Raw genomic sequence first — 19,868 nt, 5'->3', positions numbered from 1 at the left:
ACTTATTCTGCTTAAAGAACCTAGGATGGGTTCGTTTATTCCTGAAGAGAAGGAAGTATTAGAACAAGTCTAGATAAGCCTTATTTGACCACCATGGGAACAGGAGATATAATGACTCTTTTAGAAATGTGGACAAGCCGTAACCGGTTTGGCTCAGTGGATAGAGCATCGGCCTGAGGACTCAGGGGTCCCAGGTTTGATTCCGGTCAGGGGCATGTACCTTGGTTGGGGGCACATCCCCAGAGTGGGGTGTGCAGGAGGTAACTGATCAGTTACTCTCTCATCGATGTTTCTAGCTCTCCATCCCTCTTCCTTCCTCTCTGTGAAAAATCAATAACATATATATATATATATATATATATATATATATATATATATATATATATATATATATATATATATATATATATATGAAATGTGGACAAGTCCCATTTAATGCTTAAAAGCATGGACTCTAGAACCAGTCTTTCTGGGTTCAAATTCTTTATGACTTGCAAGTTGTGTGACCTTGGGCAAGTTACTCAACCTCTCTGTGCCTTAGTTTCTTCATTGTAAGATAGTGAGAAAGCACAGGTTGTAAGGATAAAATGGGTTAATTTATGGCACAGCATGGTCCAACATCTGGCACAGTAAGTGCTATGTGTTTGCTGTTTTCACTATAATTACTTACGACAGGCTCCTGGGCTCTTTCAGATAAAAACTGAGTCAGCAGGAAAGCGCCAGCAGGAGTAAGTGATTCATTGGAGCAGTATTATTTGCACAGTGGGAACCTCCAGTGTGTTTGGTTCAAAAGAATGGAGGAAGGGAACTGTAGTGGTCAAAGAGGGTGGGCAGTGATGGCCTTGACCGACTTGGGAGCCCCACTTCCAGTGTGCTGAGGGCTCCCTCTGCTCCTCACCAGTCCCTTCTCTTTATTTCTATTCCCTCCTCAAACACCAGAATCGGTTTTCTCTATGTGAAATCAAGTGTGTGTGCCCCCCCAGTCCCAGGGCCTTATATTACAATCTGGGGTCCCTACTTTTCCACTGAAGCCTGATTCTTTTCTGGTAATTTCTCAGCCCACGGAGAGGAGACCTCCTTTGTGGGATGCAGAGGTTTGCACAGTAGATTTTCGCTTCTGAGGCAGGAGGCCTCTCATGTTGTAGGCTAGGCTGGGCTTGCGGTATGAAAAGCCCAACAAAACATCAGAGACGCCTTCCTGAGAGCCAGGGTGCTGCACCGCAGAGATTGGCACTGTCAGGGCAAGTCCTACCACGTGGCAAATCTGAGCCGGGGTCCAGGCCTGGGATTTGGGGCAGGAGTGCGTGCTTCCTTCTCGGAGTTCCTCCCTCAGAAGGGGTCCAACTGCGTTTAGAGTAGCGATTGAACGGTGAGTATAACCCTCTATGTGACCAGGACTGTCCCTATGTCAAGCATTCTGCCCTGTTTTTCCTACTAGGAAACTTCAGTTTCTTAGCCCAAATGCCCTGATTTCTATTTCTGTAAATGTGGTCCTCACAGGTGTGTTATTAGTCTGAAGAGCAGAAAAGAGGGAAGGTGGTCTCCCCTGAGCCTAATCTGGGGTGTGAGCTGCTCCGAATTCCATGGAATAGAAAGGGTAGGACACATGCTTGGAGAAGCCCAGGGCTGGTCCCCACGGCCATCCACACCTGCAGGTCTGAGCTCTCTATGTCCAGGTGCCCCTTCCACTGCTGAGCCAAACATCCCTGAGGCCCTGAGAACAGTTGTGCTGAGTCCGGGGTGTCAAGGATGAGTGCAGCTGAGGTCTTGTCCTGGGGGGATTTACACTGAGAAATGGACTGAACAAGCACACAAAAACACGGCAACATGAAGTAGAAAACAGAGAGGCACCATAAAGGCCTGGGCTACTGATGGTGCATCTTTTTCTCATGCACAGGAATCATGCAGTTTTCTCCGAGGCTGCCCTACACTGTAACTTGATTTTTGCTTAGCTCTCGCTGTACTAATATTTTTCCTCATGTGTCACTCCAACCTCATTACACTGCACATGACAGAAACCGCAACTGAGAATGCAGACTTCAGTGCTGCCTTCACCCAAAGGTGCAGCATATCATCGGCCCCTCCCGACTCATCCACCCTTTTTGAAACATGTCTTTCCGTTCTGTTTTCTGCAGCATCAACTTCACCCTACGGCTGGCTCTCCTCTGGTGACAGGATGATTGCTGATTGTCCAGAGGCCGTTTGGTTCTCATTCACATCCAAGTAAAGAGACAGCTCTTCCCAGAGTAGCCATGCACACAGTAACATGCATGACAAAAGAATACTGAGCTCCTGACGCCAAATGCCTGCACTCAGGTCCCTTCCCAGTTTTCTCCCAGGCTGATGAGAGGGCATTTGCTTGACGTGTCTGCACTGAAGAGCCTGCTCCAGGAGTTCTCAAGAAGGCCCAGTTTCTGCCCCAAAGGGGAATCCACGTCTCCCAACTTCTGGGAGAAATAAAATTGGTATAGTTTTCAAATCGCTCCCAAAGTCTCCCTGACTCCTTTTCCACTTTTACTTCTAAGATTTCGGAACTTTTACAGCTCAGTCTACGCAAGAGCATGCAGCTTGTCTGTCCCCCCCTCCCCCCACCCCCCCATCTGCATCTGCACCCACGGCACCAGGAGAAGCTGAATCCAGCATGAAGACACGAGCTCCAGGGAAATTTGATCGGGGTCTTTGGTGCTCTACAGCAGGATAAAGGGATCCCTTGCCTGGGCAGCCAGATAGCCTCAGTGTATGACAGTTTGGGCAGGCCATGACAGTGACAAGATACCGATTCAAGAGCATATATTCTGTTGTGTGACCTTCACAAAGTCACTCCCTCTTTCTTGGAACACTTGCTTTACTAAGCTTCTGGGACACCACACTCTCCAAACTCTCCCCTGTCTCCCTGCTGCTTCTTCACTTTCTCCTGCCAGCCTTCTTCTCCTCCTAACCTCTGAATAGTATTTTGCCTCAGGGCCCTCTCCAAGACCAGCTTCTCAGGTGTGGTTTGAAGAACTCTGGATTAGGCTCTACACTTGTGGAATCAGCTCCTCCCACCCCTAATAGCTTTGGACAATTCAGATAAAATTTCCCCTCCCTCTCTCGTCTCCTCCCTCCAGCACCTCCTTCCTTCCTTTCCTCTCCTCCTCCCTTCCTCCCTTCTTTTTTTTTTTTTTTTTTGTTTTTTTTGTTAAATTATCTGGATACTGTCTCCCTCTACAAGTAGTAATTAGGGTTTCCAGATATGGCAGTTAATTGCTAACATTTTTTCTCTTAACTTGTCTAGAATAAGACAAAGAGGATTTTCGCTGTTATCAGTGAGAAATGCTTTGTTGCCCTAAAAAATCAACTTAAACTGACCCTCTTGGGAAAGAGTCCATGAAATACAAGAGGGGAAAACAATGGCTCTACAGAAGAGCTTGTTCCCACCCCTTTGGAACAGAGTCCCTTTTACCAACCTGTTTGATCAGCTGGGGAAAAAGCATCCTCATTTACATAACCTCCTGGCCCTTTGTGTTTCAAGGTGGCACAATTCCAGGGACGCAGTTTCTATATGAATGAAGGAGGCTGAAGGCCCACAAATGCCCATCAGACATTCACTGATACAGCTTCTGGAGATGGTTCAGGATTTCTCATTATTTTCATCTGTTACAATCGTGTGTGGAATGATCTAATATTTACAAATTTGTATGCTCTCTTCAACAATCCAATCACTGAGTATTAACTTAGAAAATAGCTGTGCATCATTTGGGTGCCTGCTGCATATAAATTCTCCTATTGGGTGCTGCAGGGGTTAGGGAGACAGCCTTGCCTTGGAGAAGCACCTGGTCTGGTGAGAAGCAGTGCCGAAACATGAAATCCTATTCCTGACAGACCGAGCACACCAGGAGCAGTCTTTTCTCTATATCGTCCATCACCTAAATACTGTGTTGAGGACGTAACAGGTGATTAATAAACAGTTCTTGCAGTGAATTTTCCAGAATTAAACCCCACAGTGATTACCGGCCAAATTACAAAGGAAACGAGTTACCTTCTGTCACTGTGAGGGGTCATATCACAGCCATAACAACTTACATGGTAGGAAGTGATGACAGATAAGAAGTTGAGAAGCATAATTCTTGTGGTTCAAATCAAAAGGATATTTGAGTAGACAGGATGAATCAGCACTGAGATTAGCTTCAACACCACAGATATTGCTTATTGGGGAAAAGAATGCTTCACATCTGAAAAAACAAGTGATTAGAAGGTTTGAATACTCACTGCAAAATTGTTTTTGTATGAATTCACACCCTTAATGGTTTCCTCTCAAAACTGGAGCTCATCAACTAAGCAGGTGTCAACTCGCTTATGGTTCTCAGAGCTGGAATGTGACCACAGAGAAAGAAATAAAAGGTCTCCTGAGGCACTTGCCATCTCCTCTGCATTGAGAATCGTCCACATATACTTATTGTCTCTACTCTTGTATCTCCTCTAAAGGACAACCCAGCTGGGTGAAACCCAAATTAGCACAGCACTGTCTCTTACGCATTTAAAATATGTAAAGAGAAATAAATCACTGTTCTCATGCTACTTTCAAATGGCAATTTCCCTATTATATTGTTTTTTAATAGAAGGCCTATTAGGTTTTATTTTTATTTTTTTAGGTAAAATGGGAAAAACACTCAACTGCTCAGTGAGGCAGAGTTAAAATATTCTGTAAACACAGCACTTACAAAACAGGCAGAACCCCTGGGCTACCAATTTGTGAACATACAACTAGTGGTACAAGACATGTGTATTGTCACAGACTCATGGCCCAAAAAAGGATTTTATTATTTTTTTTCACAATAAACACTTCATAGCCAACCATTTTTATAAGTGACTAAGGGGAATAAAAAAAATGTATATAGCAGAATCAAGTACTGGTGCTCCCTGGGGCTTTCAGAAGCTTCCTACCACAGCTGCTGGGCACATTATTTCCCTTTCACTTACATTTTATAGTAGAGGGTCTTGGTTTCCTGGATGTATCTGCAAGATTTGTTAATCAAATGAATTCCAGTCCTAGTAAGGGTGTCGAGCGTGAGCAAACGTAGGACAACATGGCTTCTGGGATAGATTCTTCCAGGGGCAGCCAGTCTCCCTTGTTTGGGTATTTTTTTATGGTTAAAAACTCCATGCTGAAATATTAGCTTCCTTTATCTTAATCCTGAGAAATCCCGGTCATAGATAATTATAGTTTAATATGAACTAGTGTAGCTAGGCCCATTGGATCAAAGTCTTTTCTGTGTCCCATAGTTTCAAAATGGCCCAACACACTTTGTTTACTAAACATAACTCTTCATCTCCCTGTGAATTGTTTTCCCCACCTCTGAAGCTCCAAACCACAACCCTCACCCCTTCTCCATAGCTCAGAATAGCATATAAACCTTAACTGACAGATTTTCCTGAGTCTCACATTTGTATGGAACCCCCATATGTAAATATGTAATAAATTTGGTTATTTTCTCCTGTTAATCTGTCTCATGTCTAATTAATTTTTAGACCAGCCAGAAGAACAGAGAAGGGTAAAAAGAAAATTATTTCTCCTCCCCTCTAGAGCCAACAGCATCTGATACCTTCCTGGGAACAGAGGGGTTGCACTCCATTCTTGTTTTAAGTATAATAGTGCAACTATGCAGGGAAAAGTCAAGGTTGCCATTATGCAAAGCCACTTTGTGACTCCACCCCCTGCCATGGAAACACATTCGTGGATAAGTGTGAGTGCATGGATGTAGCAGATGAGTATGTTTTCTGTGTGAGTGGGTTTGGGAAAGTATGAATTCCCATGAATATGTATGCATATATTTGTGAGCTCTTGAGTATGTGTGCACATTTTTGAGCGAATGTGTTTGCATGCTCATGTGTATGTGTGTTATTGTGTTTGTGTATTTGCTTGCGTATTTGAGTGTGTGTCTGTGTGTGTGTTTATGACTGTGTGAGTAAAAATGCATTGTGTATGGGTGTGTATTTGTGTGTAGTTTGTGTTGTGTATGAGTATGTGGAGTTTAATGTGTGCATGTGTCTGTTGCGCGCATGTGTGAGGTTGGGTGTGTGTGTATGCCAGTATGGTTGTGAGTGTAAATGTGCTTTTGGATGAGCATATCAGTGTGTGCCTGTGGGTGTATTTGTATATGGGTTTGTATTTTTGTGTGTAGGAGTGCACATTGTGGGTGTGTGTATATGTGCGTGCATACTTTTCTGTGTAAGTATTGTGTATATCTTTGTGATTGTATTTGTGTGTATGAGTGTGTGTGTCTGTGTATTGTTTGTGTGAGCGATGTGTGTATAATTGTGCCAATGTGAGCATTAGTGTTGTGACTGCGCATGTTTTAGTGTGCATTTGTGTGTATGTGAGTATATATGTCTGTGTGTGCCAGCGCGCGTGGGAACGGGTGTGCGCCGTCGCCAGGCGCCTCCACCTCCCCGCAATCCGCCCCATTGCGCCCCATTGGCGCAGGAGCAGAGACAGCGGCCCCGGCGCCCGCCCGGTGAGCGGGCTGCACGCTGCTGTCACCGCCGCCGCGCGCCTTTGCCCTTTAAATCGGTCTCCAAGCCGATTACAGCTGATCTCCCACGTGACGTTTTACCTTCTGTCTCCCGGAGCGAGTTGCCCGAGGACAGTCCTCCAGATCTGCCGCGCGTCTCGCCGCCCCAGCCCGCGGCGGGGTCTGCGGCTCCCGCAACTTTGGGCAAAGCAGCGGGTGGCCCGGGCGCCCCCACGGGGCCACTCTCCCGGGGAACGTCGGAGGCTCCCGGGACTTCGCCCGGCCAGGAGGGCGGCGGTAGCGGCGGAGAACGTGCCTGGACGCAGCCCAGCGCCCCTCGGACCCGCGCGGCGCCGCGCCCCGGAGGCCGGCCGGGGTGCCCTGTGCGCAGCGTCTGGAAAGGGGGCGCCCTTTGCCAACCTGGACTCCAGCGAGCGAGCCCTGGGGGGAGCCGGCCGGGAGATGGTTGCGAGGCAGGGGTGAGCCCCCTCCTCTCCCCCCCGTGCCCTCACCATGCAGAAAAGCGTGCGCTACAACGAGGGGCACGCCCTGTACCTGGCCTTCCTGGCCCGCAAGGAGGGCACCAAGCGCGGCTTCCTGAGCAAGAAGGCAGCCGAAGCGAGCCGCTGGCACGAGAAGTGGTTCGCCCTCTACCAGAATGTGCTCTTCTACTTCGAGGGCGAGCAGAGCGGCCGCCCGGCGGGCATGTACCTCCTGGAGGGCTGCAGCTGCGAGCGGGCGCCCGCGCCGCCCAGGGCCGGTGCCGGACCAGGCGGCGCCCGGGATGCGCTGGACAAGCAGGTACCACGCGCCCTCCGTCCCAGCTTTCCTGCCTCCGGCCGCGGCACTCCCAAACCCTTCTAAGCCCGGAGGCCCAGAGCTCCACCGAACCCTGGGTCCATGCCCGAGCTTCCCCTGCTGCGTTAGCGGCCCGGAATCTGCACGCGCCCCCGTCTCCATCCCTCCCTCTCCCCACCTCTGTGTCATCAGTGGGAATAGGGACTCGCCGTGACCCTGACAGCGGTCGGGACTTTTCAGCTTAGTTACTAACCACCCACGGCTTTCGGGAGGATTTAGTGTGGTAAAGGTGTTGACACCTGTTGGATTTAGATCTGCAAGACGGAACTAACTTATTTGGGAAAGTTAGGTGTCTCCCTTACCCGGCTGGTGCGAGCCTTCTCTTTGCCTGCAGATGTTTGACCGCTGGCTGTGCAGAGAACAAGCGGGGCTCCCAGGACAGACAGGCACTTTCTGTTGTCTATTTTCAGTCTGTCTTTGTGGTTTATTGCCAGTTTACCTCGCTAACATTTGACCTACTGGGTCTAATTATGAAGGTAAATGTGTATTTAATTCCCGCAGCATTCATATTGGCACCACATTCCTGCTATGTTTAAACATGTGGGTATCTAAAAAAGACCTCTTCACTGTACTTTTAAATGAGTGCTTTGAAAACTGTTACCTTTTTATTCTGGACCATGATTTTGTTAGTTTTGCTACGTACTACTCAGGGAGGAAAAAGCCCCTCTAGATTTAGTAACTCCCACACCCCATTCCTGAAAATGCGAAATTTGTCCTTTTTTTTTTTCAATCACCATTTGGCTATTAAAGTTAAAGCAGACTAATTTTATGCTCTCAAATGTTCTCACTTCGCTTCTAGATCTCCACCTTGGAGAAAATGAGGCTGATTGTCTTTGCTGTTGCATAAAAGCATTTCGCAGCTGAATTTTCTATGCGAGTCAGATTAAACAGCTTCTACTGAAAACCGCCTGGGGTGACTGTGGGAGGGGCTGGCGATGGGATAACGGATAAAAATGCCTACCTACCCCCTTGGTGCTCAAAATAATGTGTACAATTAAGATGAGTTCAAACTAGATGGACCAGAAGTTTGATTTTTTTTCCCCACTTTGGTTTCACTATAAACTATGAACAGACTTAAGTAATTAAACTTGTTATAACACTTACAAACCTGAAAATTAAAAAATATGTCTTTTGGTTTTAAGGGCAAGTTGAGGGTCATTTGAAAAGCTGATGTCCAATTTTGTAGATATGGATACTAGAAATATAAGCTTAAATTTCAAGTCATTCATTCCAGAATTTAAATCGTGAGGAGAAGAGTTTTGAGGAAACAGATTTTTTTTCTCCAGGATCTATTTTTTTTTCTATTGGTGAGATTTTATTTAAAGTTATGTGTTTCAAGGCCCCACAAGCCCCAAATAAAAGTTTTTTTTTTCAAGTGTTGTTATGTCTAAAGTAAAAGAGACTTTAAATTACTCTGAATATATATAATTGACTTAATTCCAAATTATGTTTTCTCTTTGTATTTATGCTAATATCGGCAGATAGCACATTTATTTATTTGAGCTGGGGTTGGGTATGGCTGCCTGTTAGTTAATATTCTTTGAAAACCAACATTTCTCTACCTGGGGCATATCTGAACACTCATATTCAAGACGGGTTTCTTTACACCACACTTTGCTAAAGAAATGTAACCTCCAGAAAGTTTGACTTTTATGCCACTTTCTAATGGCAGTCCTACACAGGTCATCTTATGAAACAATTTTCTCTGTTTATCAAACATGTTATGAGTACTTCTCCATCATTTCATACATCTCCAAGAGGTTGGAAATGAGAACCTCTGGTGTTCGTAGAAAAACTGAGATGAAGAGAACAAGCCTTCCAAATGGATTAGGAGTTGGATTGGGAAGTCTGTCGAACTTTGTCTTCTCTTAGGCATGCTTCTGTGGCTTGGATGAGGTTAGCAGATGGGTTGATGCTCTTCTCCACCACTGCCTGTCTGGGTGTGTTTGAAGAATTAAGATGAAACTGTGATGATAAGAAACAAGAAAAACTTCCTACCTTAACGCTACATTTTATACAGTTGGTCCCCTTTCAGTTAATTTGTGTTGCTAATGCACTCACCTCATCTCACACACCTAGACTGCTGGACCTTGTGAAACTGGGGAGTTGGAGGGTGGATGTGAGGCACTGGGCAGGGGTCCTCTCAAGGTCTGCTTTTCCCAGCATGCTTCTGGAGCTTCCCACATAAGTGTCTGCATCAGCCCCATAAACAAAGTTGAAGGTTAGGGCTTGAAATGTTACTTAGGGAGGCAAAGTGAGTTTCCTATACCAGGTGTCTATGTGACTTCTTGAGGCAAATCTCTTAACGTTTTTTTTTTCCTATTATTTTCTTCTGTTAATGAAATCTTTTTCTTAATATGTAAAATTAAAGGTTTGGCTAAGATGATTTCCAAGTTGCTTTCTAATAATGACATCTGTTTCTCAGGTTATAATAGACAGGGTGAGTTTTTTGCTGTGTAGAGGATGTGAAAGATAATTTCACAAGCTTTAAATATTACCAGTTTCTGTAATAAATACCACATCTGAGAAGCTAAGGACAAGCAGGTGATTGAAGTGCACATTCTGATAAACCAGTTAGGTTAGCAGATGTGCAAACCTATAGTAACATTATTGCCTGAATCAGAGACATTCTAATCATTCACATTGGAGAGTGACATATGGGTAATGTCATTGACAGTTACTATAGTTGATATAATTTTTGCTATGAAATGCCTATAATCATTCTTGCCAGTTTAAAATTCTACTCCTTCAAATAATTTTAAAATTCTAATTAACTGTGTTTTTAAGTGACCTATAAAAAGAAAACACTCATTGATTTGATTCACCCAAATAATACTTCAAAGTAAGTTGATTGACAAAAGAAAAACAATTTTTTTTAACCACGTCATCTTAAACTGTTTCCAGGCAAGAAGAAAAAAGGAAGGTGTTTTTCACTTTCAAAATGTGCCTGGTTGAAGGAATATTTACAGTGCTCCATTTTTTCCATAGTGTCCCAATATTTCACTTTGGTAGGTTGTTGGGAGGTTGCAAGGTCTCTTATCAACCTTCCATAGTGGCTACTTCTTAGCGGTAGTTATGGTGATATGATCAACAGGAGTTTAAGTGGTGTTCTTTGTGTGTTGTTGGTACTTCTTTCTAAGACAGCTCCATTTATGGAAAACAAAGAACATACCTTTCATTCCAGATGAAGGTATTTAAGAAAGAAGGGAATTTGCATTTAGTAAGTCTGTTCTGTGTGCCAGGCGTGGTGTTATCCTCCATTATCTCATCTAGCTTGAAGTTTACTTCAACTCTTAGAGATTAGTAGTGTTTCTTGTTTTTTTGTTTTTACCTATGCTAACACTGAGGTTCAAAGGGTTATTGGGAGATAATAAAAATCTACTCCAGGTCTGAAGACTGAATAATCTTGAAGACTGCCTTACTAAGGAGCCAATTGAAATCCACTGAGCTTCAAGAAATTTCAAATCTGGGTGGGATGGGAGTTGTAGTTGTAGTAGGTGAATCACTTTTTTGTTCATTCTTATTTTCCTTTTGAAAACTACTTAAAGGGCAGTTGCAGTTCTTGAGAAACACAATTGCAGACCATTACATTTTCAAAGAAAAATGGGACTTATGCTTAAGCAAACAAGTTTACAGAGCATTCATTTAGCTCAGTTGGGATCTGGCAAAGCATTTGCCCTCTGGGTGACAGTGCACATCTCAGTCAGTCTGTTTAAGTGGCTGTGTCTGTCTTGCCTGCTAGCAGGAGAGACATATAGAAACAAAGCCATCTATATTCTTATTTTTTGGGTAATGTTAAGTGTTCTCTTCAGCTTGATTTCAGTTATTTTTTTGGGGAAAATGTCTCTTTAGTTCTGGAGTTAAAGTAGTAGATGCATGTCAGATTCGTTCTGAATTAAACATGTTGATTTAATTTTAGAGGGACTAAATGTTATATGATTTCCCTGTCACCTTATGACTAGCCAGTCGTTTTAGCCTTCCTGCCTTGACCATAGGCAGAGGATTTTAATCATTTTATCAAATTAGGCAGAGTTTCATGTAAATACTGAAACATTTGCAGAGGGTGGGGAGTGTGGATAGTGGGATTTCATTCTAGTTCATGTTCTTTAATGGATGCATAATAGCCAACTCAATATTTTCTTTTCAACCATGCTTATTGAACATAAATAAAGAAAATATGGGATAAAATATTTGTTAAATCTTATAAAAAGTTTTAAAATATAAGTTAGGGAAAAAAATAATTTTTTACTGGAACTTTGTAATCGTTCTTCCATTTAAAGTCAAGAGAAGAAAAATCATTCTTCCATTTAAACTTAAGTAAAGTGGATGAGCAAAATTTAGTTATGTTAATTTTGGCTACAGTAAACATTACTATTTATATTATTGTACTTATCATTAAGAATTTAACATAGAAAAATCCATCTCTGATGTGACAGATTTACATAAAAATGCATTTTTATTGTGACAAGTATGTTTCAAGTGGGTTTCAATAAGTGGGAACTAAATGCACTATTTAATGGTGGAAACTATTTGTAGTGTGATGACATAATGTTTTTCCTTTTTCAAGAATTAAGATATATTCCTTATATATCCTATAGAGATATATTCCTTTCATTGGGTAATGATATGTCTTAGAGTAAATGTGATAACCAAATGTTTCTGGTTTAGTGAGTCAATGCTAATAGTTTATTAAAACAATTGTTGATATTGCAGTGTGTTTAAGGCAGATTATATTTTAAATTTGATTGTTTACGTATTTTCCAACAAAGTTGCCTTCTATAGTCAATATAAGTTTAATTTTGTGGAATACAAAACTTTAGTCTTATTTTGTAATGAAATAAGCCAGATGGGTAAACAGTATGGATTTACTCAGGTCTTAAATCCTAATTTTAAAATTTTAAAGTAGCTTTGTGTTTTTATGCCTGTTCATTTTTTTCTATATGACAGGGATATGTGTGTGTTTATTGAGTGTGCTATCTTTTATCATTAAATATTAAACATTTGTTTTGCAGTTATATGTGTTGGAGAAAACAGATTTAAAATTTCAAGATGTGAGCTGTAAATCCAATCTCTTTACAATTTGGGTAGCTTTAGTTTTCAGGAGTAAGGATGTATAATGACTACATTAAATTAATCACAGTATAAATTCCTCTCTGAAATTAGTTTACCTTAATTTAAGACTGCATATAATAAAATCTTAGTACTTAAAACTAGAAATTATATTTATTAGGTATCAATATAGCACTGTGGTAAATGTTTGGTTATTTTATAACATTTGGTCATTATTCAAAAAATTGACTATTATTCCAAAAATTCATTACATTTCAATTGGTGTAATTTCTAAATATTAGCTGATTGAGAAATTATAAATACATTATTTTGGCTCCACCAAAGAGCATATTTTAGCATTTTTGCTCAAGAAATTCAAATATGATTATGTATATGTTTAGAAAAAAAATAGTAGCAGGTTTTTCTTTTTCTTTTTTTATTTGAAAAAACATGGTGTTAGTAGGTGGAATGAAGATGCAGAAAGCACATGTTCTCACAGTTTTCCTTTTTATTGGCACTTGAAAAACATGATTCAATGAAAAATAAGAACTCAAATTATTTTTCCTAAACCTCCTCACAGTGAATGCAAAATACCCCAAATATACTTTTAGTGAGATGGCAAAAAAAAAAAAAAAAGTGTACATTGATCTGTGTTTAGTTTAATAATAGTTCTTTGCAAACTGTAAAGGAAGAAATGAGAAAGTTGGGGAGGTGCATATAAGCATAACTTACAGCATCAGAGTAGAAATTTATGAAAGTTAGAATTCTCATAAGATTGAGAAGACGCAAATAAAATAGCAGTAATAAAAGCTATGACTAAAAATAAAATTGATTGATCCTATAGTGCTTTATTGTTTTGAAATGTAGGTCAGTTTCTTTTATTACCTCTTCCATACTTACCAAGGTGACATTGCTGAGACTTATGATGCTGGAACAGCAGGGATCTGAGGACTCTGGTTACTGGTACTTTGCATTCTTTTCAGGTTCCTGAAATGTTTTATTTTGTCATTGTCTGATTTAATTTAGACATTGCCTGATTCATTTCCTGAACTGTATTTATGAGCCCATGCCATTTATGTGACTAACTTAAACAGTGAGTTTAGTGCTGTCACATAGATGGCCGATTAGAAAGGAGGAGGATTCCTGGGTGAGCTCTGTGGGAATGGGGAGCTGGCTAAGGCTCATTGTGCAACACCATAACTCATTACAAGAGAAGTCACGACTAGATAATGTCAGTGACACATGGGAATAGGAGACCGCTAATATCCAATATGAATTTTCTTTCCTTTAACTTTAAGAATATCAATGTCCAGTTCAGATGGCGGTATTGTGTATGGTTTAGCTCAGGAGTTTAACTGTGGGACTTTCAGTGTTGATACAGCTATTCATGATATTGAGCAATTTCTCTTTCTAAGCCTGGACCCCTGCCTATAAGAAGGGGATCATGATAGTACCTACCTCATCAGGTTGATGCAAGACTCATAGGCAATAATCCACATCAACCTCTTACCATTGGGCCTGGCGCATGAAGAGTCAGCACATTTGTCAGCTGGTGTTTTTATTACCCCTTTCTATATAATTCTTCTTTGACTTCTTTTTGTTTTCATTACTAGAGGCACTCAGGAAGTATTTTCCTCCTTTTCTCTTTAAAGAAAACTTTTGATTTAATACGCACTAAATAGAACAATTCAGGGAATGCCAATATACCCATCACCCAGCTTCAACAATTAACTGTCTGCTTTCTTTTTATTTCTGTTTCCCTACACACATTTTTGTTTTGTTTTTCTCTTAGACTATTTTAAAGCAAGTGCCGGACATCATATTATTTCACTCATAAATAAAGAAGTTTTTCCTTTTTGGCATAGCCCCTGTGTGGCACTGAAGATTGTACTAGATGTGGCTCTGAAAAGAATGATAGTGGAAAGAGTTTGTAATGTGTTTCTGTTTTAATGTGTGTTATTAGGATGGTTGTATTCTTTTGTTTTTTGATATTATTATAAAGGAAAAAAACTTAAGTCAGTAGTGAATACATAAAGGTGGTGGAATTCACTTTTAAATAAGGTCTGGAATATTAAATCCTAAAGCAAAGAAATTTGAAATCAATTGTTTAACCGTGATTATGGTATAAAGGTATTTTCACAATTTGTCCTAACTCACAGGGAAATTATTGGCGATTCTCCTGCTAAGGACTCTTCTCTTCCTTTTTGAGGTCCATTTACCAAACTCTCTCAGCGGGCCAGCTGGAATGGTCTTGTTTAGAATCAAGAAGAGCGCTTCTACCTCTGATGCCATTAATAGTGGCAGGATTTTACATAGTTTTGCAACATTTAGGACGTCATCCATAACCAATGTTTCATCCATTTTTCAAAATCAATTCCAAGACCCAACAGTTAGTCAATGTTATTTCAAGGCAATTACTAAGGTTTCCTTAATCAAGTGCCTAGTTTGTTTTTTCTACTGTTGCTAAACTTTTCTAGGGTTAGTTGGTTTCTGTCATATGGTTATTTGTTTTAGGCCCTTTTCATTACAAGGGAGATACACTAACTCAAGTCTTGAATTGTGGTCAACTCTGTGTGTGGTGGGGAGACAGTGGGAATTCTGTTAAGCAATATAAGGGTGCGTCTCGCTCACCGTTTATTGTGACCTAGCTATTCTTTGGCTGTTGGTACTGGCTGACCTGTTTTTCAGCATATTTATGCCTTTGGTTCCTCACTGTTTTCTCACAGCTCTTGCTTCCCCCAACTTCAGGCTGCTGTGCCCCTCACTGTACCAAATCAATGTATTGTAGCCTCTTTCTCTCTGCTTTTTTCTGTTTTAAGTCTCACTGCAGCATCTCTTCTTTACTCAGAATATTCAGGCTTGTATTCTTGTGGAAGAATCTGATTGGCTCAGTTCACATTTTGGGCCTAGACAAAACCACTGGCCTCTGACTAGTCCAAGGATTGGCTGTCAAACAGCAGGGGCCGTGGATAAGGTATTTTTATGGAAAGAGTCAGGGTGTGATAGACATTATTATTGACATGTCTATAACATGCTAGTTAGTATTATTTTTACCAAACTAATATTTATTCATTTTAAGCCAAATTCTCTTTCTTCAGTAGCAGTTTTACACCCTTGTCAATATAAGATCTTTCCAATAATACAATTATGATCGATCTTCTGGGCCTCATTGGCCTCCTGTATTGCTTTGGGTTCATGGTCATATTTTTTACTTTTTATATTTTAATATTCAAATGTTATTTGAACATTGTTCTGTTAACAATAAATTAAATATAAAGCTCTTTTTCAAAGTATGGCATACATACAGAAAAGTGCACAAGTCATAAGTGTGCCACTTGATGAATTTTCACAAAGCAAAAATATTTATGTATTTTTAAAAAATTTATTTTTATTGATTTCTGAGAAGAAAGGAGAGGGAGAAAGAAATAGAAATATCAATGATGAGAGAGAATCATTAATCAGTTGCCTTCTGCAAGCCCTCTCCTGGGGACTGAGCCTGCAACCTGGCATGTGCCCTGACTGGGAATTGAACCGTGACCTCCTGGTTTCATAGATTGATGCTCAACTACTGAGCCATACCGGCCGGGCAGTAAAAATATTTTTATAAGCAGCACCCTGATCAAACAATTTGATGTGAACAGCCCTCCAGGAACTAATCTCATATCTGTTCCTCTTCACTACTCCTAATCATGGGTAGCCACTATCTTTACTTCTAACATTAATGATTGCTTTGGTCTCTTTTTAACTTTAGCGTGGACTCATGCAGTAAATACTCTTTTGTGTTAGGCTTCTTTCCCTCAGCATCATATTTTTGAGATTCATCCATGTGTTGGGTGTTGCATTCATTACATTCCTTTGTGGTATTTTCCTGGGTGAGTACACAACAATTTCCATATCCATTCTTTATCTACTGCTTGATGGACATTTGGATTGTTTCCAATTTGAGGCTATTAACAAACAATATGGCTATGGAAATTGTGGTACAAGTCCTTTGTGAACATAGATGTTTGCATTTACATTGAGTATATACCCAAGAATGAAATTGTTGGTTCATAAAACATGCATATATTCAGCTTCAATAATTATAGCTAAACACTCTTTCAAAATGGTTATATCAATTTGTGTTCCCAGCAGAATTTCAGTTGCTGTACATCCTTGCCAACACTTGGTATCAATCACTTTAGTTTTAAGCATTCTAATGGGTGTGTAGTTGTATCTCCTTTTGGTTTTCATTTTCATTCATCTGATAATGAGGTTGAGCACCCTTTCAAGTACTTACTGACCATTTGACTGTTCTCTGTTTCAAACTGCTTGTTCAACCTTTTACCCGTTTTTTATCGAGCTGTCTTGTCTTATTGATCAGTAGAATTTTTTCTTTTAGTTTTTAAAAAATATGTTTTTATTGATTTTTGAGAGAGAGAGAGACGGAAAGATTGATGAGAGAGAGACATCAACATCTATTGGCTGCCTCCCAGATGCTCCCTTGGCCCCCGCTGGGAATCAAGCCTGCAACCTGGGCTTGTGCCCTGACCGACAGAGAGTTAGAATCAGGGACCTCCTGGTGCATGGGTTGAAGCTCAACCACTAAGCACACTGACTGGGCAATCTGTAGAAGTTTTTAATATTAAGTTAAATTGTATGAATTACCATTTTTATATGTCAAAAATGGCTGAATATCAGAATTTCATATTGTTCATCCGAATGTATATGAAGACATGAGTCTTTTGTCAGTTATATGTATTGCAAATATTTTCTCATACTCTGGCTTGCCTTTCTACTCCCTTAAAGGTTTTAAAATTTAATGTAGTATAAGCTGTCTACCTTTTTCTTTCTGGCATCCATCTACTCATGAAATGGATGGGGGTGGGAACAACATCCATAGGTGCTCTTCGTGGAAGGTGTCAGAGCTGGGGTGCTCCCCTGCTGCTCTGTGGTTAAAGCAATCGCATGGATCACAGAAGACAAAGCAGTAAGCAAGAGAGTGCACCTGCTGCTGTTTTGGTTTGTCACGTTTTCCCTTTTGAGGAAGGCTCCAGGTCAGTTCTAAAAGACAAAAGGTCATCATGTTCTTTCCTCCCTCACACTTCCATGGTCTGAGGTGTTCCTTCCCCAGCACTGGGTATTGCTCTTCCTCTAGAATTTTGGCGCATACATGTAATTTGCACCAAAAGACTTACACTCCCCCCCCCCCCACCCCATCACCCCCCTGCTTGAACCTGTACCTTTCATCTAGAAATGTCAGGTGCAAGAGGGTCATGGGCACTGTCCTAAAACTTAACCAGAATTAAACTTGAATCCCTGACACCCCCTTTCAGTTATGCTGCCCCCTGGAGGGTGTGCCCACCAGGCTGACCTGGGAGTGTTAAGAGAGAGAAAAATGCCCAGCAGTGGTAAGGACAGAATCCTCAATTTCAAAATGTATCTATATAATGCCCTATAACCCACTTTGTCCTGATCATTACCCAGGAAGTGGCCAAGAAAGGATGACCCCTTTCTCAGAATAGCTGCATTTAGTGCTCAAACTGGCTTACTAACGTGTATGGACCAGAAGGGAATAAGGGAGAGACAGTTAGACAGTCAGTCCATTGTTGAGTTCACAACAATGGCCACAGTGGTGTGGCTGGAAATAGGTAACCAGTAACCTGAAGAAGTATCAACAGTGGTGAGGCAGCACTGATGACCCTGAAAGGGTTCCAACGTCTTATGCAGCCAATCTTCCAGGATCAGGAAGGGGTTGACCCCTTGTGACTTGGTCTCTCCTACTGTGAGACAAACAGGTCAACTTTTGTCAAGATCACAAGTCTGCCCTGCATGGTAGCCTCTGCATTAGACACAGAGTCAGGCTCCATCAGCAGCTTCGTTCCAATGGGTTCCCGTGGGCATCTACATGAACGTTCCAGACAGTCCAGTCAGCAGGCACGGTTTGTCCCCAGGTTCATGTTTCCCAAGAAGAGTCTTTTTAAACTGCCAGTCTGTAGTTTTCCAGGTGGTAGACCGAACAGCTATACCATTGGCAGCAGCCCTGAAGTCTCAGTTTTGCCCCCTGACTGGATCAACTACATCGGCTTTTGCTTCTGCATAGCTGACTCTGAAGCTGAATACCCACAGGACCCCAGCAGGTACGAGTGGGTTTCAGTTTAGCCAGACTCTCAGTGATCCAGGCCCAGACATTTAGGGAATCTCTGTGAATTGAGAGCCCCATTGAGTCGCTGGCTTGGCTTCAGGTAGCTGAGCAGATAAAGTTCCCTGTAGAGGGATGACTGCTGTTTGGTTTTTTTTTCTTTTCTTTTTTAATGTAAGGCTGAGATGCTGCTAAACACAAACCAGCAATGTTCTAGGATATATTTTTTCCATTTGACAAGCAAGGTTTGGCCCTTCCTACTTTATTACTTCATGAGTCTGAGTTGATTCATTCTAAAATGGGAATATCTGGCTGGAGAGCTGTAAGGTTTCTATGGGCCAGTTTTGACAAGGGTTCAGCGTAAGCTAATAATTGCCTGCATAGCTTGTAATTTTGTTTGAATGCTGGACAATGTGTATGAAAAATCAAAGAGATAATTTGATGCTCTACATGATGTTTTTTTCTTCAGGGAGAATTTACTTTTGCTTTCTTGCAGGTGTTAGTGTGTGGTTATATTAATCAACTAGAGGCCCGGTGCACGAAATTAGTGCACTCGGGGTCGGTGGGGGGAGTTCCTTCAGCCCAGCCTGCACCCTCTCACAGTCCGGGAGCCCTGAGATTGATCGCCCCAAAGAGGTAGGCCCCTCCCACCACTGCAGCCCACAGATCTGTGGCCTGGGGTGATTGTGGAGTCACCCGATTGATCACCCCGCTGGCCAGTGGCCTGGGCCTCCCTCTGCGGGGTGATCATGGGGCGATGGCCAGGCCCCTAACCAATCACAGTGCACCTGCCTTGGCTGGCCTGGCACCAGTGGGTGTCATAGCATGGTAGTCTGGATGGTTGTTCTGCTGTTCGGCCGTTCAGTTGATTTGCATATTATGCTTTTATTATTATAGATTCTGGAATTGAACTGATGAAAGCATTTTTATGTACATAGTCTTTCTCTTCTGAGCCAAAGTATCTTTTTGTATTTGTTTTGTTGGCAATTTTCACCTGTTGTCTCTGGAACTGTGGAGTGAAAGGGTTGAACAGTAGCATCCTGTGATTATAGTGCCTTGGCTGTAATTTCCTGCTGTGAACACTATTATAAAAGTTCACTCTCAGCATGCCAGCTTGAGCTGAGACTATCCTCCTTCACACTCACCTGCCATGCACTAGTCTTCCAGTGCTAAAGATGCAATGGCATTCCATCTGATTGAATGGCACAAAATACCCAGTATATTGAGGCAAAATTCTAGAGTTCAAGTTCTGGATCCATCAAATCCATTGACTGTGGATTGTCAAGCTTAGTCATTTTCTCATCAATGGGCACAATAATTCCCATGACATAAATAAAGTGGGATTATTA

The 19,868-nt window shown here is 41.6% G+C and overlaps 1 protein-coding gene across 3 annotated transcripts in view; it reads left to right on the top strand.

Annotated features, from left to right (window-relative positions):
• The first annotated feature begins 6,459 nt into the window (after window positions 1-6,459).
• Window positions 6,460-19,868, top strand: part of RASGRF2 (Ras protein specific guanine nucleotide releasing factor 2) — a 190,902-nt gene continuing 177,493 nt past the window's right edge. For 2 of the 3 annotated variants that reach the window (XM_059694194.1, XM_059694193.1), the window contains exon 1: window positions 6,460-7,292. In XM_059694194.1, coding sequence (XP_059550177.1) covers window positions 7,005-7,292 — 288 coding nt within the window. In that variant the 5' untranslated portion in view covers window positions 6,460-7,004. The remainder of the gene's footprint in view (window positions 7,293-19,868) is intronic. The other variant, XM_059694195.1, reaches the window with a different exon arrangement.

Source organism: Myotis daubentonii, chromosome 4 (assembly GCF_963259705.1).
Source record: "Myotis daubentonii chromosome 4, mMyoDau2.1, whole genome shotgun sequence".
NCBI classification, from domain to species: domain Eukaryota; kingdom Metazoa; phylum Chordata; class Mammalia; order Chiroptera; family Vespertilionidae; genus Myotis; species Myotis daubentonii.
The sequence above is the reverse complement of the archived record's forward strand: the minus strand, read 5'-3'. Positions and strand labels throughout refer to the sequence as shown.